This window comes from Megachile rotundata, chromosome 10 (assembly GCF_050947335.1).
Source record: "Megachile rotundata isolate GNS110a chromosome 10, iyMegRotu1, whole genome shotgun sequence".
Classification (NCBI taxonomy): Eukaryota; Metazoa; Arthropoda; class Insecta; order Hymenoptera; family Megachilidae; genus Megachile; species Megachile rotundata.
The window spans coordinates 5,010,472-5,036,418 of NC_134992.1; the positions used below are offsets into that span (position 1 = coordinate 5,010,472).

The 25,947-nt window shown below is 40.5% G+C and overlaps 1 protein-coding gene and 1 long non-coding RNA gene across 5 annotated transcripts in view; both read right to left on the reverse strand.

Moving 5' to 3' along the window:
- LOC100880555 (homeobox protein prospero) overlaps nucleotides 1-15,236 on the reverse strand; it is a 50,732-nt gene extending 35,496 nt beyond the window's left edge. For 2 of the 4 annotated variants that reach the window (XM_076536761.1, XM_076536759.1), the window contains exons 1-3: nucleotides 12,130-15,236; nucleotides 10,035-10,505; nucleotides 5,998-6,152 (exon numbers count right to left, since the gene is read on the reverse strand). In XM_076536761.1, coding sequence (XP_076392876.1) covers nucleotides 5,998-6,152; nucleotides 10,035-10,505; nucleotides 12,130-14,673 — 3,170 coding nt within the window. In that variant the 5' untranslated portion in view covers nucleotides 14,674-15,236. Of the gene's footprint in view, nucleotides 1-5,997; nucleotides 6,153-10,034; nucleotides 10,521-12,129 lie in introns of all 4 variants that reach the window. The other 2 variants (XM_076536760.1, XM_076536758.1) reach the window with 1 other exon arrangement.
- A 224-nt stretch (nucleotides 15,237-15,460) lies between these two features.
- The window catches only part of LOC105664278 (uncharacterized), a 144,746-nt gene continuing 134,259 nt past the window's right edge, over nucleotides 15,461-25,947 (reverse strand). Inside the window, exon 5 of the long non-coding RNA XR_013039704.1 lies at nucleotides 15,461-15,667. This is a non-coding gene — a long non-coding RNA (uncharacterized LOC105664278). The remainder of the gene's footprint in view (nucleotides 15,668-25,947) is intronic.

A 25,947-nucleotide genomic window follows, 5' to 3' on the forward strand; every position in this document is an offset into this window, starting at 1 on the left:
TTAAATTCTAATGTAGGGATTTGTGGGAAGATATTTTGTTTTGTGATTGTTAGGGTTCGTTTGGGTTTGGTCAAGTATTTTTGGTTGGGGAATTTTTAGAAATTCATATTTACGCATTTATGAATTTCCAGATTCTCAATTTTTAAATGTCTGAATTTCTGAATTTTCTGATTTTTAAATTCCTAAATTTGTCAATTTTTAGATTTTTAGATTTCTAGATTTTTGGATATCGAGGTTTCTACATTTTAAGGTTTCTAGATTTCTAGATGTGTAAATTACTACAATTTAAAATTTCTTAATTTTTACATTTCCGAATTTCTAAATTTCTGAATCCCTAAATTGCTAAATCCTCATATTTTCAAATTTAAAAATTTCCAATCCCAAATTCGAAATTCTAAGTTTCTAATATCTCAGATTCATTAATTCCTCAATTCCAGAATTTTTAGCACCATAAACTTCCAAATGCCAAAATTTTCACCTTAATATCTTCCAAATTTCAATCCCAAATTCTTAAATTCCTGAATTTTCAAATTTCCCAATTTTCAAATTTTGATATACCTAATTTTTCAAATTATTGCTATCTTTTAATTCTATACATATAATATTATATTCCGTAAAATTCTGTTATATGAATTGAAAAACCTGAAATCCACCATTTTGCCAGTTTGCCTGCCATATTGTGAAAGTAACAAATTTAACAAAATATGAACATATTTTCTGCAATTTGTTGAAAGTCAAAAATACACAATCAAATGTTCAACTTTTTTAGCGTAGCAATCAACGTAAGTAACCTAACATAACCTGAATGTGTAATTACAAAATATAACTACGCATAACTTAAAATTCGAAACGCTTCACCTACTAAAATTCTCGTTCTCAATCTACCACTCAAACTATTAACAACCTAACATAACCTAAAAGTATAATTACAAAATATAACTACAAATAATCTAAATATCGAAACACTTTACGTACTAAAATTCTCATTTTCAATCTACCACTCAACCTATTACTAATTCCGCGTTAGAGTTACAGTAAAGAGTTACAGAACAATTTCCCACCACTCGATTTCCAAGAAGCCTTGAATTTCCAAATCAATTTCCCGCCGATCATATCAATCTCTGAAACACTTCCGTCGTGAAAAATTGATATCGTCTTATCTCTCCTTCAGGTCTGTTCGCCGGAAGCGATTTGACGGTCTAAACCGCGACGGAGGACGATAAAAGATCGCTCGATACGTTCTGTCGGTGTTGAATCGACCCGATCAAATATTCTTCGCAGGGAAGATTGGAAAAGCTTGGACTGCGGGGGTGTGGGATGGGCAGAACTCGACGGTTCTCGTGACAAAAGTACAACGTTCACAGAACGTTCGGGCGAAGGGTGAAGAGTGGCTTGATACACGGAGCAGCGTAGAATAATGCGGCGAGGCATTTCCGCATAGGAAGCCGTGCATTAGGCTATCAGATCGAGCACGCTCGACAACGACTGCAGAGCCAGGAGGAAAAAGTGTCCGGGGTAAACCCTTACGTGATTAGTCGTCAAAGGAGAGGGTCCGTGGGGTGAAAGTGTGCCTAATGAGCCGCGAGATTGGCACCTTCGTATCGTCCTTTAATCGGCATTTTACGGGAAACTTGTACGAAACTAGTATGCAAGGATTATCAAGAGGAAAGTTGTCAATTTCTCCCTTTCACGATCGTTAGGGTGGCCGGCAGGGGAGGGAAACCCGGTGTAATTATTTATGGACACGACCGGCTAGAAACATTGAGATTATAACTGGCACGGTTCGAAGGGAGGATCTTTTTTTCCCCTTGTGGTTAATTCTCTAACAGCCGCAACAGTTATCTGTCGCAGGTCCGCCTCGAAAGCGTTAATTTTATCGCCGGGTTAACCCTGCACAGTCAAGACACATTTAGTGCATCATATTCGTGCAGTGCTGTTTTAATTGCGAAAAGAGACAAATGTGCAGTGTAACATTAACTAGATGGTTTCAATATGATTAACACTGAAATTTGTACGAGAGTGATTAATTCGAAAACTAATGTTACCAAAGTGATGAATAATATTATTAAGCTGGTTAATTGGATACAAGTTCCTCTTTTTAACCCTCTGACCTTGCAGCCTTTTAGCACTTGAAGAGGAGTAATCAAATGCAGGGATACATTATATAATTTATTAAGGTGCTTCTCTTGATATGTTGATGTTTATTGAAAGAAAAAATTAATGTCATCCATTTGCTCACTTTCTTATTTTTTCGTTTAATTTGAAACTATATATGCATTAAATGTAGCACATTTCTTATCTATGCAAAAAAATCCGACAAAATCATATAACCAAAAGTTATCATTTTTTACAACGAATTGCTTTAACTAACAACTTTAAGAAATAAAATTTTGCCTCAACGGATCCTATTGTTTACCAAATATACTATCCCAGATTTAATTCCAATTGATTCATTTATATACATATTTCTGTTCCTAATTTCAAGAGTACTCCATCGAACTAACCCGAAAAGAATAAAGAAAATGTATAAAAGCGACTACGTTCATCGCGAATCGCTCGATTTCCTTTAATTTCGTTGGACGAAATTCGAGGAACATAAACGAGGGGGTAGCGGGGGTACAACGCTTTCGTTTTCGATCGTCGTTGAAAGAGATTTGTAGAGAACCCTCGTCGTGTTTCGTTCATTTTTGGTCTGGTTCGTCATCGGTAGTTACACGAGAAGAATGGTAGAGGGCAGGTCAAAGAAAGGAGACCCAATACCCCTCCGGCGTACACGACAAAATTATCCGAAATATATTTCAACCGGTAATTAGCTTTAGGCAATTTTCACCGGACGTTTGTAACTTTGGTGGAACACGTTACCATTGCCTGTTCAATGTAAGCGATTCTCTTTCTCGTTGCCATCGATGGCAATGTTTCGAGAGAGCGAAACAGGGCCAGGGGGATGAGATCAAGGGACACGGAGCACGATTAATGTCACGAGGGATAACTTCCTCCTGGTGGTTTGCAAAAAACACGCAGGTTCGTGAATTAATTCTTTTTTTTCAGAATGATGAGCTTCATGTTGCGTTCTGAATTTTATACGTTTCCTAATCCATCGCGAGGAGTATCTCCAGATCGAAACAATTTCAAACGTTCGCGAACGTGACTCGACCACGTTATTTTGTAACGGAATAAAATTTCGGCCAACTTTTTGCTCATTTTCCCCGACGGAATTTTAAGTGTACCCTTTCCTCATTTCCATGGGGTCGTTTTTAATGGACCTTTTTCTGTATTAATTAAATTTTTGCGCCCGGTCTCGTCGCGGCTGGCTCGAGTGCTTCGAATATTTCGTACCAGATCGACGAAACGATGTGCGATGATGGACACATTGGAAACCGATGATGAAATTCAGCGTCGCTGTGTCTTTCGATGTCTAGCATGTACGAAATTTTTATTGTTCGTTTAAACGTGCTCCGCGATAAAAATGTGCTCGAGATATGAATACTTCAGGAAAATCTTATACATCGTAATTATTAATATTACACATCTGTTGCTTGTTCCTGAATTACATTTTAGCTGGACTATAACTCCATATTGTATATTGGATATTTTTGATTGTTCAGAATTTATCTTCGTAAAAGTAGAATTCTTTGATTAAATATTTTGTTAATTTCGAAAAAGATTATTTTAATTTCGACAGTGCAAATTATACAGGGTGTTTTAAAATATATAAACATTTCATTGTCATATGATAATGTGTCAATAAATAAATAAATTAATTAATATAATAATAAATCAATTAATAAATGGTATGGTTGATATTATGTTAGATACTTTAAATTTACAAATTTCAAAATGACTGTCGTTTAATATTTAATTGTCTAATATTTGCGCTATCATTATTTTTAAATTAGTATCTATGCATGTATATATTTTAACCAATTATTAAAATTATAACAATTATTTAATTTAACTACACATTCACATTTTTTCAAAAATTATAAGTATAATATCTTTTGTTAGTGGTACGAAATTGAAGTCCATGTTATACAATGTACAATGTTATACACGCGATGTCTAAAAATAGTGATACAGACAGTGGCAATAATAAGAAAAAAAAATAATCGACAATTTTTCCAATTAAAATCTTAGAGTTGGTGCCAAAAAATAATTTCAAAAAATTCATCAATGTTTCCAATTAAAAATTTTACAGTTGTAAAGAATTAAATTTCGTTTAGTACACAATTATGTTCTTAAATAAATAATAGAGTGAATGGAAGAAGACCCCGAATACCGTGTGAACGATTTACGAATAAACTGGCTACCGAACGAAGATACGAACGCGACGAGTTGGAGGCGGCTGAAAACTTATGGTTTTGATCCTTATGGGCGTCTCTCGCGATAAGAAAGTGGCAATAATGTAGCGGCGTGACCATGCGTGGCCTTCTCGACCGCCTTATATCTCGGATCTGTACTGTACTCAGCCTAATTATAATCAGCCTAATGCCTGTTGGCCGTTGTGTGTCGGTACCCACGGCCTCTTACGCTCTATACCTGGCGCAATGTAGTCACGTTACTTATGCCCAGCTGAAGAGAGGGTAATTAAGATTCGGACACACCCATCGTGACTCTCGTCTCTTGGGCTCTGACCGCTTCTACGCAGGGAGTGGTCGATCCCTTGAAAAGCAGCTCGTTCTCGTTTGCATACACGGAATCGGGATAACAAGAACGTCTTCCACGATCTTTCTTTTTCCAGCGAACACGGAAACCCGGATCGGGGGAGTGGTGACACGATGTTAATCGAGGACGAGTTATCGAGAGTCGATTCGGAGATCTGATACTCGATGATACTCTTTGATTTTACATCGTCGTTCTTGTCGTCGACCAAACGATCGCGGCGAATGTTATGCAAATCAGCGTATATTTGGATGGTAACAAGGTCTTTGCTCAGTTACCGGGTAAATAGCGGGCATGCAGTGTGAGACCAAGAACTGTTTCATTAATGAAGAAATTGTTTGGATTGTTTCAATCGAGTTACACGTTTTGAAGGACTGTTATTTATTTTATCAAGCTTTTGCTGTTTTATGAATTTATTACTTTACAGAAATTAGAAGGCGTCTCTAAAGAAATTGTAAAAAACGTGCGAATCAAAGAGTAAATAATTTGAATTTGCTGCCATTCTTTTCACAATGGTCTCTTAAAAGTGGAGCTTTGCTTTTGGATGGCAGACAGTGTAACATTTAAAAATGAAACACTACATGATTTTTAAAGTATAGGTACATTATTGACGCACACTATGAAAATACGAGATTAATTATTAATAAAGAAAAAGAATTTTGTACTGTTTTAATTAATGAGCAATTTATAGTTAAATTATGAAATTCGAAAAAAACAACATTTTTCTGATGTGCAAGTAATATGTTATACATAACTTATCTTTAATATATATTTTTATTTCAGTAAATTATTTTAAAAATTATGCTTTATAAAAATTAATTTTTTATTAAATACATTTTTTATTAAAATTTGTTTCATAATACATAGACACATTAATGAACCTACTCAAGATCTTGAGTGATATTAAACTAATATTAATAACTAATTTTGCACAAGACTGTCTATGATCAAATTAACTGGTTAAATCAATTATAGTGAGTAATTAAATCATTTAAGCAATAATACTGAATATCTTTTTACATTTGTGATAAACAATTTACTATCTCATATCAATACTTCCTAAAAAATACTAGAAATCTGGTGTAACTCTGATAAAACTCTATTAAAATCGTCTCTAATAATTTGACTGTCCATTTCATCCTTGTTCATCGAAGTTACATTAATAAATCAAAAAGGTGCTATCTTATCAAATTTAACTTAATCAATAAATTCATTCCACGAATCATAAATAAGGTTAATAAAGAAATCGTGTCTCTCCTTAGTAGCTTATCATTCAAAGTTTGAAACAGTTCTTGGTCAACTTCGAAGAGCAACCACAAATCAAATTGTTCTACTCACCGGAAGTTGGAGAACCACTTGACCAGCTGTGCAGTGTTGTTCTTATTGAACTTGATGTCGGGGAAGTACATCTTGAGGATGGACGAGGTCGGGTACCTGACCCAGAAGAACATCAGTTTCGCCTTCCTCAGATGCATCGGCGTCAACGTCGACGAGTTCATCGCGGTTAAGGAAATACTGTTTGCTCGCAAATACGCAATGAAGATTTCTCGTTCGTATAAAATCGAATAACTTCATCGTGAAAAAGAAACACATTTTTTTCCTATCAATTTTATCTTATTCTACCACATGTATCAATAGCGGGAAAAGCGTGGGCTACAAACGAGCGAGTACCGATGGCGTCATAGCCCCGAAGAAGGACGTTCTGTAGAGAAATCTGTTTCTATGTACGCAAATATCTCAAACTTAATCGTGTTTCCTTCGTATCAAATTGGATTAGAAATCGTACAAGCTGTGGATGTCGCGAGGGTAGTAGGGCTCTAACGTTCTCGCCCAGGTTGATCCGTACGATTGGCCGTATCCTCAACGGAAGCCTTACCGACTCCTTATCGGTAATAGGATCTCTTCATGTGGTTTCATCGCATTCTTATTTGGTTAACCCGTGTGTTCAATCTTCTGTGGCCCGTCTGCGATTTAAGTAACCAAGAAACTTTCAGTTACATTCGATTCGAGACACTGAAAATATCCTTTCACGAGATGTTCAATCCTCTACAAGATAACTTGATACTCAACGCAATTATTTTACTGTCTGCGTCATAATTTGCCTTGGAGATACAGTGACGTTAATCGAATGTCTGATAAGAGAAGTATTTTATTTCGAGTAAGAGAAGATAACGCTAATGAATGAGAAGATTCTTCTAATTTCTTTTAATTCTTCGTTGCACGATACTTTCGATTTTTGAAACTTTGTAAGAATTTTATAATATGGTGTATTTGCTACAGTATCCATTCTGAGATTAAAAGAATACTAACTGCAGAAGAATTAAAATAAAAAATTCTCTCATATATCAAATGTATATAAAGCCAAGCTTGATTCCAACAAAATGCAAAGCGAAATATGCGAAATAAATCGAAAGACACGGCACCTGACGTCACAGTCCTTGTCCAATGTACCGCTCAAGGGCAACTTAGGGTATTCACGGGCTAAAGAGCATGAATTACCCAGATCTATTCTAGAATATTGTTAAACAGATGTATCGGACAGTTACGAAGTACATTTAACTCCGACAAGTAGCAACACCGTAAAACAATTGTCGAAAGTTGCCACGTGATATCGTGCAACAGTTTCCCGCGCAATTCGAGCGGTCCTCGTTCATTTAACCCTGGCGAAACAGAGGGAGAGCGCAAGAGAGACGAATAATCATGGAAAAATCTGTGCAACGTTTTTTTCCCCGGACACTCGATCCGCTGAAAGCCATCTAATTCCGTGAGCGGCGGGAAAAGCGCGGAACGTTTACAATTTTCACGAACGCCTATCGTCATTGGTGTTACTGTCAGCGCGCGAACTCTCTCAGCGTACAAGCGAAGTCATCGTTCACGAGCGAACGAGTCGACGAGTGTAGTCGTTCGCATTAAACGTGCGTGTACCGCACGTCGCATTTTGCGCTCACGGTAACGTCGATGAGCGATAACGAGATGTCAGACTGCAATAGGGGTTATTTCGACGTGCAACCACCCCTGGATTATCGAGCTGGTCCTTCCTCGTACCCCTTTTCTTCCCCTCATAGCTCACGCTTACTCGCGTTTATGCTACGCAACCGGAAAGAAAGTGATACACCGTCGTTTGGGTACTTTAACGGTCAGACAATTACTAAATCACAACGGAGATAGTGTAATTCAACGCTTTACAATTTCTGAATGAGAAAATTGATGAAATAGTTGCAATAAACCGATGGAATAGTTCGAAATAGTTGTGACAATGAAATTAATTCTATACTTCTTACGAGCATCTTATCTTGCAAACAAGTACACTTCTTGCACAAAAATAAGAAGAACAAAGAGAATACACTGGAGTTAGAGTTCTCAATTACATAGCACTATATTGAGGCAAACAATTATTAAATTATAATGGAAAGACTGTAACTGAACATTTTATAATAAATATCAAGTCATTTTCAAATAAAGTAACCTTTTCAATTAACAATCGAGAGACTAGCAATTGATAGGAAATACACAATTGAAAAAATGTCACAAACCACAATATTATAAAGTTATACGAGAACTAATTTTTTCGCTAGACTGCTCGAATTGATTGATGTACGACCAAATTGATTGATGACAAACTAACAGTAGATGTCCATTAGTCGATTAAAAGTGTCCATGTTCCTTAAAAATCTTGGCGATTAGAAAATTCTCAAAGAAGAAAATCTGAGACAACCAAAAACGAATCGAACGAGAAAGAATCTTTACTTAACACAAGTGAAAGAACAGTTTTTGCTTGGAAGCGTGAAAGCGAACGTTGTTGGTATCGCGGATGAATCGTGTGCCCATGAGGAGGACGTGGAGCATCTACGGAGGCCGTGAACGGAGAACCGAGAAGGAAACTCGTACAACGTGGAAAAGCATATTCGGATACATGGAAGGCCAGCAAGGTACGCACAGTGACAGACAAGGGTGAATCCAGAAGAGAGTGGTGAACAGCAGCAGGTTGCGCCGCGGCCATGCGCTCGACCTACCCCAAGAGGAGGGAGTGAAAAAATGCGCCATTGATTTTACATCAAAGGCCGGCTAAAAAGGCGGCAAAGAACGCCGCGCTGCCGATCGAACGACCAGGACCAACACATGCCGATGCAGTTTCCGACGTTGCATCGTAGCGACGCGTTTACACGCCCCCGCCCGGCACACGTCGTTTTTTCCTGCTTGTCAGCTACGATATATGTACGTATGTATACATATATTTACGAGCGCTTTCGGTAAGTGAGGGAGAAGGCCACCGCGAGAGTTACCTGGCCGGGTCATGCGTGATAATCGAGCCTGTTGAACTTTTCGCGCCCGTTGATCACGCTTACAGATCGTAAGGATGCGTCTTAACTTCACCAGCGGCTATTTTTACGAAGTCAAAGCGTAAGTACGAGGTCACCGGTATATTTCCCGGCGACCAATGCGTCTTTGCGCGGCCGTGTTTCGAAGTTGGATCACGTTTACAAGAGGTCGAATATTTCGAACGCGAACGAGAGATTTGATGTAAGGAATTTGGCTAGAACGCTGACCCTGTAGAATGGGGGGTAGACCCCTGAATTCTCGTACGGTCAGGAGAAGTAGTAGAAGTGGCTTATCTACGATAAGTCGAGACGCTCGCGAGAGGAAGTTCGCGGAACGCCTCCTCTCTCGTTTCCGCGGTTAAATTCCGAAATTGCGGGACAGATTATTGGCTTGCGAAGTTGGGTGAGACTCGAGGCCGGGGCGGGCCGAGTAGGCAAAGAACTTTCGACCTCGCGCGTTGTTGCCGGACAAACTCTGCTCGTAGGTGCAGCCAACATTAGCCTAACTCCCTGGCAAACTAATCTAACATTCGTCCGAGCTTCCTCCTTCTACTAGCCCTCCCAGCGCCACCCTTCGACTCTTTGTCGACTTCGTTCTCCTTGTCGACGGGCCGACTTTTTCTCCGGGTTGAGGAACTCCTCGTTGTTTTCCAAAGTTTCCAAGCTTCGCGTTCCCTTCTACAGGGAGAAAAAGAAAACATTCCTAAGCATCGTCATCAACCTCTTTCGCCTTTCTACCGCTTTTTAACGCTCGTTTTTCGCTCGTCTCTTTATCCAGCTCTTTAGACTCGCGTAGCCGCATGCTCTTCCCGATTTAATACCGAAAGTTCAGCGGGTAGCTACTTTCTTTGGAGAACGTTCAGACTCTGTCCCTCCGCGATATTACTCGCGCTTCGGAGTCAACCGAGATTCTGCAGGTTGTTGTTACATCGTCGGGACAGAAATACCGACTCACCGTGAAAAAACTTTGAACGGGGACCAGTTGTTCTGGACGTTCTCCAACTTTCGAACGACAACAGACAGACTTTTTCTCAACGTAGTATTAGAAAAGGATATTGTAGGCTGAATTCCGTCGTAACTGATGGTCCCGGAGTTGCAATCGCCGGGCCGGTCGTTGCTGTCTATCCTGAGATGTCCGTAATCCGGACTGCCATGCTGGGCAGCCGCCAATAAGGCAGGATGTAGTATAGCCGGCGGATGGGGCAGTGGAGGGGAATCCCTGAGCTCTACACCTCCACCAGGAGGACTCGCAGGTAGTTGATGCGGACCCGGAGGTGGTACCTGACCAGGATGACCCGTGTGAGGGTTGAAGAACGGCGAATACGGTGAGAACACTTGACTCTCGTGGAGACTTGGATTCGGTATCGCTACGCTGGTTGGCAGAGACACTGGCAGCATCGGTGGAGGCGCATGATACGATCTTGGTGGAGGTGGGGGCGGTGGACTCTCACTGCCTCCTTGCGAACAACTACCCTCCTGCGCCAGGATTCGGGACACTGTCCTCGGCGTGATCCTCGTGTCCGTTACCTGCGGTGGGAAATACTAATTGATACCTCGACTTACTATTGTGAAATTCAGCTTCTTATAGTATATACACTTAACGCTAAATTCAACCCCTTGACTGCTACTGTGACCAAACGTGATCTTGCCGACACTGTATTTACGGAAACGATGGATTTTAGATTTAAATTATGATTATCAATGCCTTATTTTCAATTAAAAATATTATTAAGTATGTTAACTTTTACAATATGTCAAATTTTAGAATATGTTATATTTTGTCAGAAGTATAGGGTCATCGAACGTCCGTAAATATAGTGTTGATGTATCAATTCTTTAGGGCAGCGATTCTCAACCATTTTACAAGGGTGTATAAATTCATAATTATCGAATATTGATAGAAGAACTATATCTTATACTAGCTAGAAAATGTGTCTTACATGTGTCACTAACTTTATTACGAAGTTTTTTTTTTCAAATTCAATCGAATGTAAATAATATGTATACACTAATAAATTTTTTTTTAATTTACCCTGCTTAAACGGAGATAATTACATTAAAAATCATAATATTTAATGTGCACTGTATCAGAAAATCACTGTTTGAAAGTATACTTTAAATTATGATACTAAAAGGTGTTTTTAATCTTCTTGAAAAAACTAAAGTATTACAGAAAGATATAGTACGAGTGACACTAAAAAAATGGAATTTATTTATTGTATAATTTTAGAAATTTAAAAGGAGCAAGTACACTCTTTCTATAGCTCACATCCAATAATTAGTAAGAAAAATATCTAATTTGCTTATTTTATGTTGGTAATGTATTTTACCCACTTTTGACTAATATTATATTGAAAGTTATGTATCGTACAATTGATTTTTCTATTACTCCAATTTTTGAATTTGTCATGATACAATCGCCTTAAAAAAATTATATACTTTGACACGATATTATTGTACGTCTGCTTTTTATTTTTAATGCAAGCTATAATTTGATTTTTAAGATTGAAAATAAAATTTAGAATGTATATTATGACCACTTGCTGAGAATCGCAGTTCTAAACTAATAGTGAAATGAAATTATAAATTATCTATATTTCTAATAATTTTTATTAGCATACTTTATAGCGTACAATAATTTTTACTGTAGCAGTCAACGCGTTGATATAAATACTAGTTTGAAATATTTGCTATTGCATAGACAGATAAGAAAATAATTTTCTCGGAACGAATAAATTATCGATCGAAGATCTGATTTTATCATAATACTGGGTTGACGCATACATTCGTGCTGCCGCAAGGGTCTTTTCGTATAATGTATTTCTACCTCTTTTCAAAAGATAAAAATCAATTGATTATGTATTTTTCTAAACGTTTACGATTTTCCTATCATTTGTATAATTCGATCGTGAATATTTACACCAATATATCTTTCTGTATTCTAGAATTACATTATTATATATCTAGATAATTCAAAGCTTTATTTTAATTTTAATGTATTTGTCATGTTCTAAACAATTTATTTAATTTTCGTTCACGTATATTTGAATAAAAAATTCGCTCAAACTTATGCATCAACCCAAAAATTAGATAATTTTAATTTATCTATACGAACAGACATCGGTATTTAAAATTCAAAGAAGATAATTACCTTATGGCGTTTTTTCTTCGGTGTCATGACGAGCGAGAGGGCTTCGTTCTGTTCCGAGTCCCTGCTTTCTCTTTCTTCTCCCCTGATGTTACAGTATTGGTCACGTTGCTGTTGTTCTCTTTGCTGGTGTTCCCGTTGCTGCTGGTGTTGTTGTTGCTGCTGCTGTTGTTGCGCCTGCATGGAGGCCATAGCATATATCGTCGGCGGTTTTGACGACTGAAATATTCCAGCACTCGGCCTCGCGTGCGGAGGCAGCTGATTCATTTGATTAAGATTGTTTTCCGTGGGGCCAGAATGAGGACCGTGGGGAACACCACCCATGGTAACGAGTTGAGGGAAACCCGTAGATTGTGGAGGAGGGGGCCCGCCGTTGTGGGGCCCCCGTGGCCCGTTTGGGCCACCGGGTTGTGGTGCTGCTCTATCTACTACTTTCGTTCTAGGCGATTTTCTCTCGAGTACTTGGTTCACCAACATGAGATCCTTGTTCAGCTGTTCGGCAGCGACTTGCGCCGCCTCACTTTGTTTACCAAGAAACCTCCTCTGTTGCACGAACCTGGTTACTACTTTATCGACCAGACTTGTCAAACACGAGGTAATCTCCACCTTCAACGTATCCGATAGACTTTGCAGGTCCTCGTCCGTGATATGAGAACCCGACGAACCGGTAGCTGCAGCGGTTCCTCTGAACATATTTATCCTTTCTTGGAAATCTTTGTGCTGAAGAGGAGTACTCCCTGCCTGCATCTGCGGCGTTTGCGGCGTGGACGGGCCGGTATTGCTTTGGCTCTGTTGCTGCGCTTGACTCGGAGGGGGTGGTGGAGAACTTTGTCGTTGATGTTGCTGTTGTTGTTGTTGCTGCTGTTGCTGTTGCCTGACAGCAGCCTCTTGGTGCTGCTTCATTCTCTCCAAAGCAGCTTGTTGCTGTTCGAGGTAGAGTTTGTGTCCCATATGATACATAGCGGCTGCCGCGGCATGCGGATGTTCGGTCGGAAGGGCCGGGAGTCCGTTGTACGATGGTGGATGAGGTCGTGGTGGTTTAATCGGTGGTTGAGGACTCGCAGGTGCACCGATGTCACCAATGTCCGAGTCGATTCTACTCGTAAGCTCATCATACTTCTGCTGCATCACGGCTAATTGTTCGTGTAGACTTTTCAACTGGGACTGAAGATTATCCTTCTCCTCGCGTTTCTGCCTGATCGTCAGAGGATCTTCTAATTCCTCGTTCACCTCTTCGTCGTCTAACATGGTATCGCTGACACCATGTTGGAGAACGTGATGCACGGTCTGTTGCTGCGGTTGATAGAGCTTACGTTTCTTGCAACCGTTCACCGTGACCGACTGAAGGGCTGGACTGCTGCGCATCGTGCTGACGATATTCTCAACACGTGCTCGTTTAGTTTCCGTAGTTGGCGAGCTGGTCTCCGTTTTGGGTATGATCGGACAAGGAGAGTGGCTAGGACTACGTTTGATGTTCAACGAGTCCTGCAACTCCTCCTTGACGGAAACAGACCCTGACCTTGGTTGGGTGGGACTGGGTGGTAAACTCTGTTCGCAGTCAGATCCATCCAGATTGGCCCCAGGCTCCATACCAGCTTCGGCGAACGCCTCTTCCATCGCACGTGCGGCTGCGGCTGCGTCTTCGGCGCTATCCTCAGCATCGCCCGGCATCACGGTATCACGATCACTGTGATTCGCATTATTCACGACGTTATTCCCATCACCACTCTCCTCTCCACCACTCTGCACTGTTCCACTACGTGCACTATCACTATTTTGTTGAGGACTATGTTGATGTTGCTGTTGAGACTTAAGTAAATCCGCTGTGGTGTTGTTATTGTTGCTGTGTATACTGTTATTGTTGTTCGACTGTTCTTGAATCGAGCGCGCCGAGAGTTTGCGCCCTTGGAGTATGTCGCGGAGCATGTGCTGCGTGAGCTCGGCGGTGGCGGGATCGTCGCAATTAACTACAGCACCGGATTGCAAATTAGCGGCTGGGTCCATGCCGGCACCAGTCATTCCGTGGCCGCCCTCTGGCGGTGAGCCACCGGCGTCACTGGCCTGTTTGACCTGTCGTCCGAGTAGCTCGTTCAACATCTTGGCGGGGCCGTAACCCGGTGCCCCGAAGAAGCTGAAAGCCGCGTGGGCGGAATGCTGCTGAGCGGTAGGACCCGTCGTAGCTGTACCTAAATGACCTTGACTACTTGCGGCTCCAGCTTGTTGCTGCTGGAGCTGTTGTTGTTGTTGTTGTTGTTGTTGTTGTTGCTGCTGCTGCTGCGACTGCGATTGATGATGTTGCGGCTGTTGTTGTTGTTGTTGTTGTTGATGCGTTGGCCCGCTGCCACCGAAGATAGAACCGTACAGACCACCGCCGTGGAAGGATGGCCGGGAGGTGAAGTGCGGTATACTCGAGTAGTTGTTGCGCGGCTCGCCGGCGTCCACGCGCTGTCTGGTGCGCTTCTGCTTCTTCTGGAGTTGCTGTTGCTTGCTTTCCGTGGTTGCTCCGTAGGGGGCGAAATACTCGGTCTCCTCCCCCGATGACATCATCGGCCGTCTGGTTGGTCGGCCCCCCGAAGGCCTCCGCGTCCCCTCCCCGCCAGGGTTCCTTGTCACCCCTCCCCTTCTCGCTCGAATAGCCCCTCGTGGCTCAGTGCGCTGCCTCTGCTTCTCTACTCTACTCTCGTCGTTTCCCCTACCACAGCCGCCTTCTCTCCTCGTTCCTTCTACCTTGTCCTCCCCACTTTGATCGCCGACACTCTCCTCTATCCACTTTCTTCGTCTTCGGCGTCTCCTTCTCTTTCTCTTCCTTTTCCTCCTCCACCTTTTTCTCCTCTGTCGCGCCTCCGCCGCAGCCTCCTCCTCTTTTTCTTCTTCCTCCTCCTCCTCCTCCTCCTCCTCCTTCTCCTTCTCCGCCGCCGCCGCCGCCTCCTTCTCCTTCTCCTCTTCCTCCTCTTCTTCCGCCTCTTTCTCCTCCGCCGCCGCCGCCGACGACGACGACGTCGGCACCCGTCTCCTTCCCGACGAACTCTTGCTTTCTCTTCTTCACCTTCTTCTCCTTCTCTCGCGCCTCCTCTTCCTCTTCTTCCGTCGTTCCTTGCTTTTTCTCTAGCTTCTTTTCACTATTCTTCGCCCCGCTCCTTCCGCCTTGGAGCTGACGCCAACAGCTGGGGCTTCTCGGTGACTCGGTGTCGGCTGTTCGTCCTCGTCTCGGGATGACGATTTCTTTTCACGAGACGCGGCTCGATCTCGGGACCGTTTCCACTGCTATCGCTTTTCCTTACGTTTTCCCCACCGTTCTTGCCACGATGACTATTTGAACCGGCTCCACCGCTTCCGCTACAGTTTCTACCGTTGCTGCGTTTCTTCACGACAGTCGATGCGATATTACTTCCGTTGATGATCACGAGAAGTGAAACCGGTGCTCTCGCGGGCGGAATCCTCGTGCTCCCGCCTGGGAGCTGCATCCTTCGAGCTCGCCAAAGGGCTAGGTGCCCCTCGCTCCCTCGTCTCGATTTTCCTTGCCGCGATTCTTCTTATTCGTCTGCAACACAAAAATATAACAGCTATCAAAATAATTCGTTCACGCGACTAGTCAAACATGATCGATCTTACATTTATAGCCAAGATAGTGTACTCTATTTTATATTCTAGTTGTACTGTAATAAATATAGATAGAAGGTATCGTTGTACGATTGCCATGCGTTTGTCTTTATGACATAATTTTATTTACAATTACTCGGGTAATTACGACCGATAAAAGATTCGATATATTCAGTTGGTTTACGATTTACTTTAGGTGAATTTTTAAAAATGAGTCAATGAATATTTTTTTGAGGTAAATGTATTTTCGGCTATTTTTCTATTAAATTTTCATATACATAAATCCAAAGAATTGTGATCAGTTATGGGAATATCAGATCATATGTATTTCATAAATAATTTATTTAATTATTGTTGTTCGATAAATATTCGATGAAGTACTTAAAATTTTGCATAATTATTTGAAACGATCATATTCACATATGTATGTTAATAATAATATGTTGATTGTAATATAATATACCCGATAATAGGATTTATCTATAAGAGCATTTCAAAACGTAAATCAGAAATTTTTATAACAACGTATTGTTCTAAATTTATACTTTCGATCTCTAAAAACCAATTTTATGGTCGTTACACGTTATATCCGTCTCCTTCTTGTTCCGAGTTTTAACCTAGTATGTAATCGGCGGGGAAAAATACTTTTCTTGACCATACAAGTAGGGAAAGCGTATTGGTTCATTGTACGATCAAGTTTTGTACCTGTGGGAAACGTAGACGAGGGTAGTAAGTCCTCATCAGGTTAAAAATACTATAATCGAGCAGGGCGAGAAGACAAAGAATGGCATTTCCGTAATACGAACAGTATCACAGAATACGCTCCGACTTAGACCATCGTCTTTAATCGAGGAGCTAAAAGTATACAACGAATACCGTGGTTGGGATTTATGGAAGAAGAGGGTGGCCATAAGAAAATTACTTACGTTGAATTTCTTATTCGAAACGCCGCCAGTTCCGGACTTGTCAGGGATTGCAGTAGCGGTTGATCGATAAAGAGAGAGAAAGGGGTACAAAAAAACATAATTGCTAGCGAATTGTCGGCCAAAGACCGGCACACCATCTGGCTCGGGAAGATAAAAGATATTCCGAATTCGACGTTCAATGCTCATCACTGTGGTCGAATAAAATTTGCCCTCGTTCGAAAGTGTCTAACGGCGTTATTCGATGATGGGTCATAATCGAACGACCGTTCAACGTATTCATTCACCGATGACAGAGGTTGCTGCGAGGGCCCGATCGTTTCACGATTCAATTGCCGATACGTAAGTGCGTGGGTACACGCGAGCCGGTTCTGCGTTTGCACGCACGCAGTCCTGATACGCCGCTCTGGCTCGGTGTGCACCAATATCAACGCGATACATGTTTGTGTGAATGTGCATAAGATTCGAAGCAACAGCTGAGCAGCTTAAAGCACCTGCGCTCAATAGGCCGACATATTCCATAGTTTGCCTACGTACGAGCCGCCTGCGTTCGAGGACACGAGTACTCGTCCCTATATATCGACGAACCGACTAGACGTATATATACGCGCTCATGAAGCAACAAGAAGGCTCAAAGAGCAATACGTGTACATAGCAACACGTGGCAAAAGCGGCGAATTGGTGGAAACACGGGATCGTTGTACTTTTTTTCTCCCCTCTGACTGCGTGCGCCCGCGCACATCCACGTCTCGCTGTTCTCCCGTTTAGAAGAGGGTGAAATCTGCTTAGAATTCATCGATTATTTGCCAGCTACGATCTAATCGAGTGTCTAATTGAACGGATACGGGAACAACGATGCAACGCGAGCTAATTAGCTGTGCCTTTATTCGAAGGAACTTCGGACAAACACTTCGCATAGATTTCCATACCTTCCGAGCGCTTTCCTCGTAAAGAAACACTCTCTGCTCCCACGCAATTATCTTAGGCAGAGGACAGGGGGTGTAATCGGTGGCTGAAGGGGTGACATATGGTCGCAGGCTCGATAACGTCTACGATCGTACCTGCCTAGAAGAACGCAAACGCTTCGAGGGGGGTCGGCAACTTCTGTACTTCCTACTTTTGATCGGGCACTTCCCTTCTGTGCCGCCATGCGTGCAACGGCGAGGTATGAAAAGGTGCCCTACCGGAAATGGTTTTAGGAACTTCCCCACTGTATCGCCTCGGAACCGGACACTTCTGGCTAATTACACGCAAGAAACAGTAGTCCTGTACGAAACAGAACAATAATTGTCATGCTATTTTGAAGGACAGTATTGAAGTTGAAAATAAACTTTCCCATCGATGGGTTAAACGAGTTAGTAATTTTCGATTGAGATTGATGAACCATAACCGTGTACAAAAGTTAGAAAGCTCGTTCGTGGCGGGTCGAAAAAAAACACGGCTTTGTTATTATCAGAGCATGTATTTTGACGGACAATGACACCCGAATCGATCACCTTTGAACGAAGCGAAAACAACTTGATGAACCACCAACAACCATTTCCTGTGCGCCATGCGATATTTACCGTTTAAACAGGTGACTTGATCCGAAGGGTCTACAAATCATATGGTTAGGTTGATATTCATTAAGTGTGTATCTTACATATTTAATATTTTGTTGTATATTTGGAAAACAAACATGTAGGGATATGGGAAATGTGGAGAAAGAGGGTGTAGAAATATAGCTATAAAAAATAGGTATCCAGTTCTAAATAAAGATTTTAGAAATCTAGAAATTCTACGAGTACACTAATCTGTGAATATGGTGGTCTAAGAGTATAGATTTAGAGATATATGTAGAAAATATTGGAGTATTGCAATTTAGTGATATAGAATTATACAGATTTGGAGATCTAGGAATCTCAGAGTATTAAGATCTGGAATTTATAGGTATAGAAATTAGTGTATCTAAAAATCTTTGGATCTAGAGATCTAGGAGTCTGTAGCTAGAGATCTAAGGTCATAGAAATTTAGGATATAGGGACCAAAATTTAGAAACAGAAATATATGTCTATCTACAGCAGGTTATAGCTAAGGTATAGTTTCGAAACGAAGATTATAAGAAACAATATCAAATGGAAATAGAATGAAGAGAAATTGTTGCATTAAAAAATTAACCATCGACTGGAATTAAATGGAGAGCGACCCGTAATGCTATCGACTTTTCCCGAAGACTTTCATCGTTAAGGGGTTAGGATCTAAGGTGGCCATTGTCCCGAACTATCGACGCTGATAACTTCCACCTATAGGCCGGGTAATTAAGGAAGAGATCCGAGCACAAAAGAGCCCCGGGCAAGGAAAAGCGTTTGTTAATCTCTTACCATCGATCACGCGGTTTCCATCGGTGAATCGACCTAGCATGAAATTTCAAAAGGATAACTCCGAATCGAAATTTTTTAATGAATCCACCAGCGAAAAGAAAGAAATCTGTTCTTCGTTCAGATTCATTCGCAGCCGATGCATCGCTTTCGCGTGGATCAAAAGGCGAACGTTGAAGGATCAATACGAAAAGAACGAACTTACCATCAACGTAATCCTATAGACTGCAAACATTTTTTACTGTTTCGATCTTTGCACAGATTTATTTCCCTGATCAAATTTACCCTTCATCGAATTCGAAGAAACGGTGAACAATCTATCGACACGAAATCGTAACGAAAAGGAAACAATACTTCTACTTTGCGATCGCCAACGACTTCCTTCCGGCGTGTTGTACACGTAAGCGAAGGCTTCTACTCGGTGAATATCACATGGCGTGCGTACCCCACATGGCGTTTATCGAGGGAACGCGGCAACGGCATGTGCATCGGAATTCCACCCCCTGTAGGTGTCATGTGGTCAGAGTGTTCGCAGGGGGTTGCATGGGAACCTGACTATGATCATCAGTCCGTGTCCATCGTTTATGTATACGTACAAGGTGTTCAAAGGATAATGGTCATTGCTTCCTTAGATGGTTCTGCATTTTATTAATTAACAGCTGCAATATAAACGAGAACCTTCGAATAAAAATTTCATAATTTTCCACTATTCAGAAGAATAAAAACAGCTAATCTTGTATCATTTTCTCGGAATGAGTTCTTCAAATTTTTTACGATTTTCAGCCAGGAGTTAGGTTAGGGAACCATAAGGCGGATGATACACACCATCTGCAAGAAAAACTGCAGTCATTGACCTATACTGTATGTACTTAGGTCCTACAGAAAATGGTACGGAGATAAAATTGTAGTTTTAGCTTCCGCCTTTTCACGTTTACTTCACAACCCTTCGTATTGACACTCGATACCTCTCTAGGTCAATGGCTGCAGTGTTCGTTGCGGTTGCTGTAGCGATGCAGGCTTCAAGTAAGTTCAACAGTCTGAAAACTTTTTATCCTCTTAACACTTGTACGATCAGCTTTCTTTCGTTCATTTTCCTACTTTACACTTCTATCGATGACGTACATCGACGTGTATATCAGTATAAAACTATTCTGGCTTTTTTATTTTTATTTTGTTCAATATTTCTATGTCTATTTCTATGTATATCTTATAAATGTTATTAGCACATTATTATTGAAAGGGTTTTTTGTGTTACCAACTCTTCATTATATGACTTTTCCAATTATAAAAAATACATTTTTGAATTCTTACAAATAAGAAGAAATTAGGAATAAAAGCAATATTTTCTAAGATAAGAAAATAATGATAAACAAATATTTTCTATTTAAAATATTCGTTCAAGTATAAAATATATAAAATTAAATTAGATAAGTATTGTAAATTTGTTAAAAGTTATGATAAAAAAATGAAAAGATTAAATAACATTTGTCAACACAAATAACCAATAAATATAAACACAAACACAAATAATACTTGTAAATAATATAAATATCGTATAATATTCATAAATGACATTTCCCGTATGACATTCGTAAATAATTCATAGTATACAATACTCGTAGTAATAATATGCACAATAATAAAAAACCGTATGCAAATTAAATAACAGATAATTATGTAAATATTACAATCACGAAGTAAGAATCAAAGATCATCCAGATGAAAGAATTATGATAAAAAATATAATGGTCTCAATATTGCAATGGATACTTTTTCAGAAAGTATCCGTTTACTATACTATACAGTATACTGTAGAGAACCATCGTAGGAAGCCACGAGCATTAACTTCTGCGCACCCCATAAATACTTATTGTTATGTACATTCCTGTATAGTTATGCACCGTTTTCCCCTCGATATAAAATTATTGTAACATTCGTTTCATCATTATCCACAGGGTGACCGAGCACCCTTCAGTGACACGTATTCGCAGGCACATAAACGCGTCGGCGTTTCGTGACGCCTAATCGTGAATGTGTACACGAGTAGTACTCAGACAGAGGGATCGAGACAGACGAAGAGAGAGAGAGAAATAGGGAGAGAGAAAATGGAATAGCAATACGAAGTGGGAGAGAGAGAAAGAGAGAGAATGAGCAGCGTTCTATATGCACAATGATACACGCATACAAAAGCAGAGGAACGGTGACTCGTGTGTGTACACACACGGCTCACACGCGTTCTGCATATTATCGGGTTGTTCCGATGCAACAAGTTGACCGGGTGTCAATTGATGTGTTATTAATTGGAGGTTAATTGCGTTAATGCGCTGTCGACCCCGCCTCCCACCACCCACACCAGTCACCCGGCAGCACCGCCACCCTCGCCGCAATCCCATCGGCTGTTTTATTATTATTTTGCATTCGAATCGTTTTCGATTCACTGGCACGCGCCCAAACCAAACTTTCGCGAATGCGAAAGAGGATGGGAAACAGCGAGGGAGCGACGGAGAACGCGCGAGAGCGAAACGGAGAAAGGGAGAGCATTTAAAAGCCGGCGGTCTGTCACCGATTTTCATAATTCACAGCTCGTTAAATTTGTTTCGCTTTTTGCCTCGCTTTCCGCGGTTACGCGACCCGTGCCCATTAATCTACCTTCGGTCGTTTTCAATGAGTTTAATCGCGTTTCAAAAACAATGTGGGTCAACGGTACGGCCAACGTGTTATTCCTGGCACGCGAGCATGACCTTTCCTCCGCGTTTTCATTTTCGATTTCGGTCGCCATTCATGCCGTGTTACAGATAATACAAGCGCGATAATGAGCGCCGACCAGTTTTACGCGCCCCGTCTCGATCACGCTGAAACTTTTCGGTTTAACCAAGCGAATGGAAAATGGAAATTGATCTGACCGTGACATTGCTACTACGTGTCGTCAACACTCGTCGATTCTCACATGCATCGATATTTCCGAACTGCTGTATACTTTGCTATTTCAAGATTATAGAAGAAATATAGGAGATTTACCAAAATCAATTTCTTAGCTGTAGTTTCTTTGCAATCCCTTTTTCGAGGTCAGAGAACTTGGAAAAAGAAATTTGTATAGGCATGTATATGCAACGTTGAGGAAAAATTAGTCCGTTCATCTTAAAGATTGTCAACTATTTTGGTACACTTGCAAAGATAATTGTAAATGTTATTAAGATTTTTTTATACTGATACAAACATGTATAATAAACTTTCAACATAATATCAAAAAGACAACGTTGATATGATAAGAGAGCATATCAATAATTCATTACATCTTTTTGAGATAATAGCAAAAGCTTCTGTATAAAAATTGCGGAGTTAAAAAGAGTCCAAAAGATTGTAACAAGTTTATAAAAATCTATGATAAATTTCATAATATATCAAAAATTAAAATATTTCGTTAATTCGAATTTTATTATAATGTAAAAATTTTACGACAAAGAGGAAACAGGAAACGTTTAACGGAGCAGCGATATGTGAAAAGGGAGCCACGAGACAGGGGAAGGAAGAGGATTTCGTGTTCCTTTATCCGGAAAACTTGCCAAGGTGCGATCGCAAATCTCCTCAGAGAATTTTCACGAGACGTTTTGCGGCCTCCTTTCAACGTGTTCCCATGACTTCTCTCTGTGGGAAACGCCAACGTCTAATATTGAAAGCTACAAAAAATCGTGCGGCGCCCTTCGTCCTCCCTCTGGAAAGGAAGTAGGAACAACGGTCCTTGCCCTCAGCGGCGTAGACGTTAACCTAACAGGGGGACACTCGTCCAAGTCTCCGGTGGTATTTAAACTTCCGATTTTGGTCAGTCTCACACACGAATCATTTCTGTGGGATTTCGTATGTTACTTGATCGTTAATGTCTCATTAATAGTACTCTGACTATTTTAAATAATACTCTGATTACTTTAATTAATTCTCTGATTACTTCAATTAATAACTAAATAATCATTTTTCAAAATAACATGTCGAATTTAATTATTGTATATACTTATTGCTCTAGTTAGTTTATTCAATCTTTTAATTATTATTGAGTTCTTAAAAATACGTCGTTTGATAATATTTTTCTCTTATATACAATATATACTATAAATACAAATGTAATTATGTAATTTAAGTATTTAAAATATTCTTCTGGATTAGTAAGAAAAAATCGAGTTTAGTAGTATGTATAATGCTGCACATTTATTGTATGATTTTTATAACATACTTGGGAATTTAAGCACACTTCATATGTACAGCATTATAACATCCAATACACTTATCGCGTATATTTCTATACGTAACTAATATTGTATGCATCACTTACAAAATGATATATTTACTGCAAACTTATTATACGAAATAACTATATTAGATTCAGTTAAAAGATCCTTATTTTAAATTATTGTATTACACCGAATGGTGTGGTTCAAGCTTAAAGAATTAATAAAATAGAAATAACACTAAGACGTAAAAAATCATATACAGATGAAGCAAAATCTGGATGACAATTTGAATCTACATATTGATATTCCCAACGAGTCAGAAGGCCCTGTAAAGCGACGCCACTGCAAGATCAAGAAGGCCCCCTTGCTAGTATTCAGGTGGTTCTACCGGGTGGTAACCCCCCGTTTAAATGTCCAGGTATTCCCCAGGTAGGATTCGGGTAACTTCTTGAGACTGGCTCCCCTCTTCGAGGCGGTTACCGAAGCGTTCAAGACGTAGAAGGGCGAGGAAGGGTCTCCTTAGGACTCGGAAACAGCGCGTGCCAGCTGCCGTTGCAAGGCGTAACCGACGTTTCAGCTTCTTGTTGCCATTGTTGAAGCCCCACCGAGGTCGACCTAACGTCTTGGGACACAAACGAACCCCTACTTTTCCAACGTCTTAAAAGTCGCGTGAGGCGGTCGGTTGACTCGTGCCAAGGGTGGAGTAACGGTCTGCCTGTTTCCTTTAGACACGACGTTATTCTGCTCGCCCCTGATCCCAGATTCGAGATAAGGATGCTCGACACACTGTTGCGTCTTCAGGATGATAATAATTGCGTGGCTATGTTCGAACCGAGACAGGGGTGAGAGATTTCGAGCGGAAAAGTAGATTTAAATTCTCCGTTAACCCTTGTCCCTAAATCTACTATTGTTATTATGTTTGAATCAATCGATTTTAAATGAGAAACAAATTGGGAGTTTTTATATTTTTATACGAGTATTGCAAAACTACTACTTGATTTTAAAATTCAAAATCAACTATTTGGAATACAATAATTCTATTAATGAACTTTCTGTTTACCTTGAGTAATTACTGTTATTTAAAATATAACAAACTTTTCATTCGATTATTCAATTACATTATCTTGTACTGATTATAGGTAATTACTGCACAAATCACAGTGAGTTAATAATAAGTTCTAAACAAATTTTAAATTTGTCAAGAATTGTCAAAAAAATTTTGATAAAAAATATATATTATATTAGGCGTTTCATAATTAACATGTTACAATACTAAAATGTTAACTATGTATCTGAAAATATTAATCAAGAGCACAGACAAAAGTTGTTAAATAAAATTAACAAATATTCAGTTACTTAACATTGAAATAACAAAACCCGTTAAATTGGTATTATTCGTTTTATATAATGAATTAATGAATTAAATGCAATAATGAATTATGAAGAAAAGAATAATTGGCAAAGTATTTTCAACATTCGTGAATTGAAATGCAATAAACATCCAGATATATCTCCACATTTGTCCTTCCGAGCGTATCGATACACAATTTTATTGCTCGCATCACTCATACCTTGTCCCATTCTCAATTACGTAGAAGCCACAAATTCGCGCAATATCATGGAGCATAGCACGTTTCGGTATAAGAGAAGCTTCTTCTAGCGGTGCCAAGCAAGAGTCCCAGATTCGCGAGTCCGTGTAATCAGAGAGAAGCAGATCGAGGAGGCTTAACGACAGATTCCCGGTCTTTCTGTGTTTGCTTTTTATTGGCCACGGGCTACTTTCGGAGGCAGTTATGTAGATATGTCCGCAGCATATTGGCAACCAACAGGAACGCCCAGGATTATCGGCGTTATTGTCGTTGGCATTTTGAGGCGAGGTCTCCTTATGGCAGCCGGCCAACGTGCTCTCCAGTTTTCGCTACGTCGACTTTTTTCCGCCATCGTGCCATTCCGTCGCTGCTCCCTGAGATTACTTAATTATATTCAATTGCCAAAGTTCCGTGGTTCTCGCGACGTTTGGCTCAGCACGGTGATCTCTCTCACGCGACGCTGTTTGGAAGCCGTCGTTTCGAAAAGTATGCCAGCGACGATTTCGCTTCTTTCGACCGTTATTTACGAATTTATCGTCGCGAAGCTCTCGTTCCGCGAAACAGAAATAAAGGGAAGACGTATTACGCTATGGCTGACAAAGGCCTCGATACGACCGGCTGCAAATATCGGACTGCCATTGTCCATCGGGAGGAGGAAAAAAAAAACGAGGAAAAGGAACGGGCACGTTTCACGTCATTAAGGTGCTTGTATTGGCCATCCACGATTCCGATTACAGATACCGAGCACGAACGCAAACCGATCCTCGCTTGGCTTTACAACACGGTTTCCTGATAATCTGTCTGGGATAGGTAAAATAAAAGGAAAGAGACGGACAGAGATCAAACTGGAGATGGAAAGTCATCTTTCGAATCTAGCGGAACAGATGCGGGAACAGATAGACACGAAATGGGGTCTGCGTCGTTTAGAGCGTGCCGTGGCTTTTGTTGCAGCTGGACCTTGGTCTACATTCGAGGTCCTGGAAACGGAATGCACGGAACACACCTTTGATCGTTCTCAAAGCCAGAAACACCTGGTTACTACAAATCGATTTATCGAACGGATGCTGATGAGTTAGGATCCCAATTCAGTTATCTTTGTTTACACCCGTTTTCGCCAATAATTACCTCA